Source organism: Lolium rigidum, chromosome 7 (genome assembly GCF_022539505.1).
Source record: "Lolium rigidum isolate FL_2022 chromosome 7, APGP_CSIRO_Lrig_0.1, whole genome shotgun sequence".
NCBI lineage: Eukaryota > Viridiplantae > Streptophyta > Magnoliopsida > Poales > Poaceae > Lolium > Lolium rigidum.
This window is the reverse complement of record NC_061514.1, coordinates 44,271,350-44,280,605: the sequence shown is the minus strand read 5'-3', so window position 1 is coordinate 44,280,605 and position 9,256 is coordinate 44,271,350. Positions and strand designations below refer to the sequence as shown.

At 39.6% G+C, this 9,256-nt stretch overlaps 1 protein-coding gene across 1 annotated transcript; it reads right to left on the bottom strand.

Annotated features, from left to right (window-relative positions):
• Window positions 1-60: 60 nt before the first annotated feature.
• Window positions 61-8,719, bottom strand: LOC124678747 (DNA-directed RNA polymerases IV and V subunit 2-like). The gene is made up of 7 exons (XM_047214609.1): window positions 8,123-8,719; window positions 7,272-7,523; window positions 5,385-6,265; window positions 4,997-5,288; window positions 3,276-4,226; window positions 1,115-1,386; window positions 61-620 (listed from the first exon to the last, which is right to left on the bottom strand). The coding sequence occupies exons 1-7, from the start codon at window positions 8,717-8,719 to the stop codon at window positions 119-121; spliced, it is 3,747 nt and encodes a 1,248-aa protein (XP_047070565.1). The 3' UTR covers window positions 61-118.
• Window positions 8,720-9,256: the final 537 nt, after the last annotated feature.

Genomic DNA, 9,256 nt, shown 5'->3' with positions numbered 1-9,256 from the left:
CCCATCCTAGCTACGCAAACACCATTGCCACAAGGGGTTTCACATTTACATGTGCATAACCATATAGATAACTTATATTATAATATATATATATACATCATGAGTCGACGGCGTCACTCTAGCGGACCTCCGTCTTGAACTTGAGGCAGATCCCCATGCTGAAGAGTTCCTGGTAGAGCAGCTTCGAGCCGTAGGGGACAGGAATCTTGACTATGTTCTCCGAAGACTGGCAGAACCCACAGTAGGGGCCTCGGATCTTCTTCCCTCCCTGGACGGGCCTGATGATGACGTTTGCCGCCCGCTCGCATGTCTGGCAGACGTGCATCTCAGAGAAGTCGCTGAGCATAAAGAGCCGCTCGTGGAGGTTGGCAGCCGCACCATGGGCGAGGAGGCAGTCGCGCTCCATTTCTCCAAACTTGACTCCTCCAAACCTCTTCCTGTCCGCGACGGGTTGCCTCGTGAGGGGGTGCACTGGCCCGGTGTTCCGGAATTTCACCTTGTCTTCAGACATGTGTGTCAGCCTCTGGTAGAAGGTAGGACCCATGAAAATCAGTGATTCCGTTCTTGCACCAGTGTGGCCGTTGAGAACGCTTTCAGCTCCCCATCTTTGAAATCCAGCCCTGAAATACAACAAGATGCATCAGCTTTGGACCTTTATGGCGATAATGTGCACTACTTTGTAGTACCATGGAAAAGTGGCTAAAAAAATATAATGATCACTCAGAAGATGTTTCCTGCAAAACTATGCAATATGACTCGCAGAGGACCACATCTTCTCTAGCTACAATACAGATGTCTCAGATATACATGATGATACATAGTAGTAAAGTGAAAGTAGCATAGATATGAGAGCACCTGGTGAGATTGAAAGGAAAAACATATACGGAGTACATGATTTCTTCCTAAGGAACTTATCATGTACAACTACCTTCTATAGATTGCGATGCTAAAGGAGGGGCTATGGCCCATACTGGCCAAAACACCTGTGCTCAACCATTTGGAATCATTAAAGATATCACTCTGTTGTATATATGTTCAACAAGAGGCTGGTTTTGAATTCATTCGGAGAAAAAAAAAATTGAAACGTACTTCGAAGAATTAAGAAAGCACTTACTTGTGCAATTGTTCCGAGATAACTTCAACTGATGCTGTTGTGAATGGTGTTGCATATCTAATTTTACCACCAAGAGTGATTCCCTTCCCCAAAGCAGCTTCAAGCAGCTGGCCTGGAGTTTGACGGGTAGGAAAGGCATGCGGATTTATCACAACATCCGGAACTATTCCTTGGCGAGTAAAAGGAAAATTCTCCTGACATTCTAGAAAACCAGCAACACCTTTCTGTCCATGCATGCTAGAAAATTTATCTCCGACGCAAGGTGCTCGAACCTGAAAAATCATCAGCAACAGAACTTTATGGCCATCTAAAGGAAACACAAGCTCTGGGAATACAAAGACATAGCAAAAAGTACAGGGAAATGGTATAATATATGAGGCCAGTGACCAGCTGGATGTCTGGGTATCAGTGTATCACCAAGTTGACCTTGACCTTGTTATATCATATTTAACAGCAAAAAGAAATTTAAGAAAATGGAAAATTGAGACTTGGGCTGCCAGCACAACTGCCTGTTTGTGTCCGTCTAACGCTACCCCCCTCAGGTAATCATTCTCCTTGCCTTCATAAAGTAATGGTATTGCTGATATTGCCTTCAGGTAATCAGTTTGACCACCACCAGCAACTGATACTGCTGGAGACAAATGTGGCTCCACATTAAGTAATGGTAGCTACTCCAATTGTCAGCAGTGAGTCGGTGACAATTGAAGAGATAGCACTGGCATTAATCTACCAGCGCTGAGCCAAGATCAACCCGCCAAGTTTTCCCTGCATCTCCCCCTCTCCACGCAAAGATAGGCAGATCAACGCACCAGGGTCTCCCTCCATCCGCCACTTCTCTTAGAGGAGGCTAGGCAACTATGTCCAACAATTAGGTGAACTTGAAACTCTAATAGTATGAGCCAACCATGAAAATGCCAAAATGACCACAAGAACCTACGCTCTGAGTTTTTTTTTTTAAACATCTCTAGTTTTCAAAAAATCTAAAAAACAATATTAGATGTACCTTTGGAAATAATATGTTGCACTTATGTGAAAATATAAGTTTGTGTATTGTAGAAAAAACAAATGGTGAAAACATGAGGTTGATGCTATATTAGCTTCGCCCTTTTGTTTTGCACAGCACACACCGGACACAAGAAAATCCATCCCTGAACATCTATCACTGGCTTAAATAAGAAAGGGTTAAGAATCAAAAACCTTGCACTAGACAGGCAAACATAGTATAGCATCAGTTCTGACGCTTAAATACTTAATAAGTCCATTAGCACATAAATTAAGGGTTTGGTGTAATTATGGTGAGTAGAGAACAGAGCGATGCTCTGCTGGTAAGGTGTGCGGGTGTGCATGCCAAACACCAATGTTCAAGTCTCAGACTTCACAGGGCTTTCTTTCTTCTATAAAAGTATGCCGCCAAGGGCTAATCCTGGCTGATCTCATTTTTTGTAATTATGGTGAGTAATTTCTGTCATGAAATGTCAGTAAAATCTACAAATTTGTTAGTGACATTGGAATATTTTTAATGGTAGATCTATTAATACCTTCACTTATGTTCCGAACAATATATTGTTTTTGTACATGGAGCGAGTACCGTATTATGCAAGAAATAAATGCAATAGGAAGAACTTTCCCTGAATATAAAGAGTTGTTGGATTGCCTAGCATTCAGCTTAGATCTAATTCAAGCATAATTAGTGCTCTTACCACCCACCATTATGCTTAAGCTAATTCTGAATTATTACTAGAGTAATTACATACTACTCCATGTTTTACGCATGGACATTTAAATATGACAAGACGACTTCACATCAACTATTTCGAATCTTCCATTTCGCTCTTATATGGCAGGAAAATAGGGTAGCCAATTCATGTTTTTCAAAGGTAAAGATAAATATATACAACAATATTCTCTCCAGAGCTAGATGATTACTAAACCCAAAAGCAACAATTTGTTAGTTCACTAGATCATGCTATAGTATTAGACACATGAAAGGACAGTAAACCCAATTAAGAAACATTTCAGTTCCAGTTGGTTTCAGCTGGTCAATCTGTAGAGCAGAAGGCAACCATGTAGAGTTCTACTTTCTATAAGATGAATACAATCGCTGGTAAAGTTGATTCCACTTAATGAACTAGAAAATAGTTATTCTTCACTAAAGATTTACCTGTCTTAAAGACACAGCAGCAAAATTCTTCCCCTCATCGTTGGCTGAGAGCAACACTCTCTGGACTATTCCCTTTTCCGTATGCTTCAGTTTAATACTATGGTCTTCACCAGATTCTGACACTTTGCCAATTACAATGTCACCACTCTGGAGACTTGCACCCACGTATGGTAATCCATCGTCATCCAGATTGTCAACTCGCCCTTTCTTGCTTTGCATTTTACCAAAGTTTACCTTTTCCTTCATTTTCAGTCGTTTGATGGGCCCTTTGGTATCTACTTCTGCCTTATAGCTCCGGATGAGCTCAGTTCTAAACATACCCCGTTCAAGAGAAGCCCTATTCAAAATCAGTGAGTCCTCTTGGTTGAATCCCTGATGAACGTTGACTGCCACTATTGCATTTTGTCCATTGGAATACTCTGGCCTAGAAAAATCATCTTTTCTTCCAAAAGGATAATTTGATCTTCCAATACAATCAGCTGTAAATGTTTTGAAAAGGGGTTTCTGAGGGTAGAAAAGTTGATGGGAAAGAGTATCAACTCTGGTTCGTGGATTTGTTGTGGAGTATCCAATAGCTTGCTGCGAGTGTTTTTCCGACTGGTACAGCACCCTTCGAGCAAAATTGTGATTTGCAAAAGGGATAAGACCACAACTTAATCCCATCAGAAAAGATCCATCCAGCTCACAGTGAGTATAACCAGGATCCTCCTCCTCGCTGGTTGGAAATAGGTGCTTAATTCCCCAGGCACATCTTATATCTTCCTCCTCTTCAACACCAATGAACTCAATTATTTCTTGTTGCAATAGTGTCTGAAAAGAGTAAGGTTGGCCCTTCCGTTTTGTAATTTTATTTAGATTCTCAACCACAAGAAGAGGTCTAAGGATTCGCCCTGCATCAGAAAACACCCGTACTTCTCCAGGAGATTGGTGCTTGTCCCTTTTGATTTCAACCTGATCAGATGAAATGTAAAGCATAAGCAATGTTGCAAATGACATTGTGGTGTCTAATGTTAGCACATGGTATGCAAGGGGAAAGCATATGTAGCAAAAGGTATCTCCATCATCGTGCATCAGATTAGGAGGTTGTCAAAAATTATATTACTCAAATAACTAAATTTTGGTAGGACACACAAAAGAAATGCATATTGAAAGTTAGGCAGTACCAAAGAAGATAAAATACAGTGTAGGGGATAGCACCAACATACTTAAAAGATCAGAATATGATGAACTCAACCGAAAGAGATTTTAATCTTGTTGTTAACTGAACCGTGTAAAATGTTGATTCTCCAGAAATAATTAAGTACAAATATAGACAAGAAAGAAAATCATGATACAAATTTAAAAGATTGCATAGTAGATCAGAATATGATGAACTCAGCAGAAAGAGATTTTAATCTTGTTGTTAACTGAACCGTGTAAAATGTTGATTCTCCAGAAATAATTAAGTACAAATATAAACAAGACAGAACATCATGATACAAATTTAAAAGATTGCATAGTAGAAGTAAGGCATGCATTATGGAAACCATTGTTATATTCAAGCAGATCGGATAACGTACAGCGACCCAAGATTTACCAAAAATGAAATTTTGACCTTTCCAAGACTTATGACACGTCATTAGTAACTCTTCTTAAACTAAACATGACATGTATCACTGAACATAGACACCAAAATGTAGATAAGAACAATGCTTCTAATCTAACCATGAGAGAGAGCAAACCTGTGGATCAACCAGACCGCCGCGTCTCATGCACCGTAAACGCCTGACAAATGAATCTGGATCAGTACAGGATCCTACCCAATCGCCATTGAGGAAGATCTTATCCATTTTAGGAATCTCCTCAACATGAATTTCATCCAGTTTATTCATTCCACAAGAAACAAATCTGTCAATCAATGGCTGTGCCACTTTAGAGCTAACAATAGCAGTCACAGCTAGATTTTTAACAAGTCCACAGTTTTCTCCGTCAGGGGTGGACATAAAACACATCTTTCCCCAGTAGGACGGATTGCTGCAAGGTTTTTTCTTCAGGTTAGTTTACATAAGGGCATATAAAGCATAAAATGGACATGCGAGTGTGCAACACTTGGTCTAAGAAATTACTTACGGATATCTTGCATCACCAACTTTCCCAGCATAAGCAACCTGCAGGCGACTTTTCCTCAAGTCTGACATCGTTTGAAGAGGATTTGTTCTCCTTAGCGTTGCAACAACTCCTGGGCATCTTTCATTTCTTTTGGAGGGATGGCACCAAGAACCAGTAGAAAAGGCACGATTTATACCATTAGTAATAATTGAAGAATCAAGGCAGTGCAGAGGAAATTCCAAATCACGGTCACTATTCAAATCTCTCTGCAAGGCCTTAACCATTAGTCTCTCCGCATGCCTAAGATGTGCCCGAAGTTCTCTTCCAAGCAATTCACCAGGTAGCTCTAACCTCTTGTTCCTGAAGTCATCCTTATTATCACATTTGCGCCTCCCAGTAAAAGCCATTAGAAGGCATTTGACCATGTAACCTAAGAAATATGCTTTATTCCTATTCCCTCTTATGCCAGGAAACAGATTTTTGGAAACATAATCATCAAACGACTCTGCTGGAGGAAATTTTTGGCTCTTGACCAAATCATCAACATACTGGCGGGCTTTACTGGACTTACGAAAGCCTTCACACAGTTCATCTGATTCATTAATAGTTGCAGATATCGCGTCCATAACAGAAGCATCAGAGTCTCCCGTGTCTATCATCTCAAATGCTTCCTTGTCAGATGATATGCCTAGAGCAAAAAACATTAGCCAAATAGGCATATTGGCATACAAAAAGGAAATGGAAATGATTTTGGTCCCACTGATATCATTATTCTTTGTAGAATCAATTAGTTTGATATATATTCTTCTTATTTTGATTTCAGATGAATAAGAGACAGTCCAGCAAGGCCGATCAGCAACCCAAATCCTGGTCAAACATTTTTGCTCTTGCGCAATAAATACCTGCAGGATTCAACAATGGAAATATAGTGAGATCCAAGAAGCTTACATATGTTACAAAACTACTTTTGTAGTAGACAATTGCTAAAAAAAACCTCGCTGTGGAAGCCTCCTGCACCGCTTTCGTTCCAAAAAAAAAACTAACTTTCCTAACAAGATCATGAACTGGGTCCAGAAGTGTCAAGGTTATCAGCAGAAGCTCATGTCCAGTTAAAACATCATCGGACTAATTTTGAAAAAAAATACTTAACTAGTACACGAAATAGACTGGGGTGATGACAATTGCAGAAAGATCTATAACAAGATGTACAAACTAACTAACGGGAACACAATGAGGCTTCCACACAAAGGTAACCACCTCCTAAACAAAGATGCAAGATGACAAGGAGCACAAATGTGCAGAAGTGACACAGGTCTAGGCTGAAACGTAGGTAGGCATGACGGTGTTCCTAAAGTATGGAACAGTATATGCTGGTGATTAACATGATCACTCGTATTGTCGTTGTTCTCCGTAACAAAGGATAAGTATTTAGCTAGTTTGATAGAATTCTATGTTGTCTTTTATAATATATAAACTGTAGCTTATTTAGGTTACATCATATTTGACTGACAGGGCTAACACACAAGAGTTCAACAATGGAAGCAGACCAAACACAAATGAGTTCAATGTATGGAAGCAAACCAATTCACATGATAATCATTTTAAATGGCCTTTTCTGTAGGGTATAATAACTCTTTTGATAGCACTCCGTGTGCAACTGTATATATATAAGAACTATCCTGAAAAATCCTGTAGTATTTGGCACTAATGCCTTCACAAACAGATACGTGGGCTTCTTGTTTTCATTAGATAAGAGCAGGAATATACAAGATTTCTCAATTAAAATATAAGAAAGTCCACAGCTCCATAGTCCATCTCAGTGACAAAAAAAAGTATTTTATTGATAATGCAACACTCCGTGCATGATACATTAATAAAATACATAAAGAGACATCAATAGAATTATACCTTCTCTATTCCCTTGATCAAAAAATATCCACCAGAATCAAAAAGGCAGTCAATTTCCTTATTTCCATACTCACTTTTCTTATCTTTATGCTCACTTTTCTTATCTTTATGCAACCAGCATAAGTTTGAATTAACCATAACTGGAAGGCGACCAATATGCATCGGTTGATTTTTATCCACAATAATATCTTTGCTGTGACCAGAAAGATCATTCCCTGTTTTAGCCTTGTCACTTTTCTCCATCGAATAAACCTGTTAACAGTTTAGAACATGTGACTCAGTGAATGTACAAGAACTAAATACGCAAATATGAGCACACCTATATTGATGCCGTAACTTCAAAATACACTATCAGACAACTTAGCACATAGTTCATAAAAGTTAATAAACATATCAACAGAACAGTTGAATATGATAGCAGGCATAATGACATCTACAACTGTGTATGTTGCTGAATGCTGACTGCTGAGCTAACATCATGCAGCCATATGATCCTTGACTGCGCCATTTCACGTAGTGTCAATGGACCATTTTGGTATATTGATTAGGGCACCAGTGAAAAAACAACTACCAAATTAAATATAGACAATAACAGCTTCACAATATAAGTAGATAGACAAAGGACTTCCGTCTTTTTACACGATTAGCTTATGAGAACAGGATTGAAATTATGTGCTGTCACCAGCATTTAAAAACAGGTTATGCCATGCATGTCATAGCACTTTGCAATTTCAAATAAATCTTAAGCATCGATCCTACAGATTGCGTGCATCTGTGCGATACTTCGCAAATAGATAACAGAAAAAAAAAGAATATGTAATTAGCATATAAAGAACATGGAAACTGCTGACCTTAATATTCACGTCTACTTCCATTTTGGAAGAATATGTCATATTTTGAAGGCGAGCATGTCTCGGCTTGAGATTGAGGTCACGTGACTTCTTTTCAGACCAAAATACAGGCTTGTCCAGTTTCACTTTCCCAAACTTGATGATGGCATGCCTCCAGCCACCTGGTCCTTTCTTTGAAGGATCATAATCCGGCTCGACGGTTATTTCCTCTAGTGAATCAAAAAGCTCCTGTAGCCCATGCGAGACGAAGTGGTTGTAGGAATTCAACTGATGGCTAATCAGACCAACCTCGTCAAAAAACGACCTTGATGCTTCCTTGCAGAACTTCTCTAGGCTTCCCAAGCTGATGTCAATGGGAACTTCTGGATGTGACGAAGAGTACTTCCCTTTACTCTCATCATCCAGGTCCAGGGATGATTTCCCATTCATATCCGCATCCATAAAAGACTGATCTCTGTCAACACCCATAGAAGACTGCACATTCGAATCATCCATGGTATCTGATCTGCTCTCTCCATTGTCATCCAGTATCATAGGTTCCAGCTCAGGCTCAGGGGCATTTTTCCATTGCCCATTGTCCCTTGGTGGATCTTCCATTACACGAGCACAGGACGCTAATACCCTGTCAAGTATCGCGATTCGCAACAACAATCTACAAAAACACGAGATTAGAAACTGATAATTTCAATATAAAAATGCCTTCTATAGTGCAGCATTAACTACTAGAAACTGAATTATCAAAATGATTAGCCATAAATGGCGATACACGTAGTACGTGTACACATGCACGTTTACGTCATTACCTCGAAAAGGTAAATACGTCAATCTCCGCAGGACAATAAATGAAGCATATGGCCTTTTTTAGATAAATGAAGCGTGTGGCTTACACTGCACTAAAAGTAACCAAAGATATCTAGTAACGGATTGAGCAAATAAAAAGAAAGCCCACCCTAACTTAATTGGACGCCTCTACATGAGCAGTAAAAGACAACACCCGACACCCTAACCCCAACCAGATCACACTGGACACCTTAACCTCACATTCATCACGCACGAGGGCATTGGAATCCATCGAAAATTTTGTCAAAACAAGTCAATACAGTCCCCACACCACCATATATGCAGCACAATGAT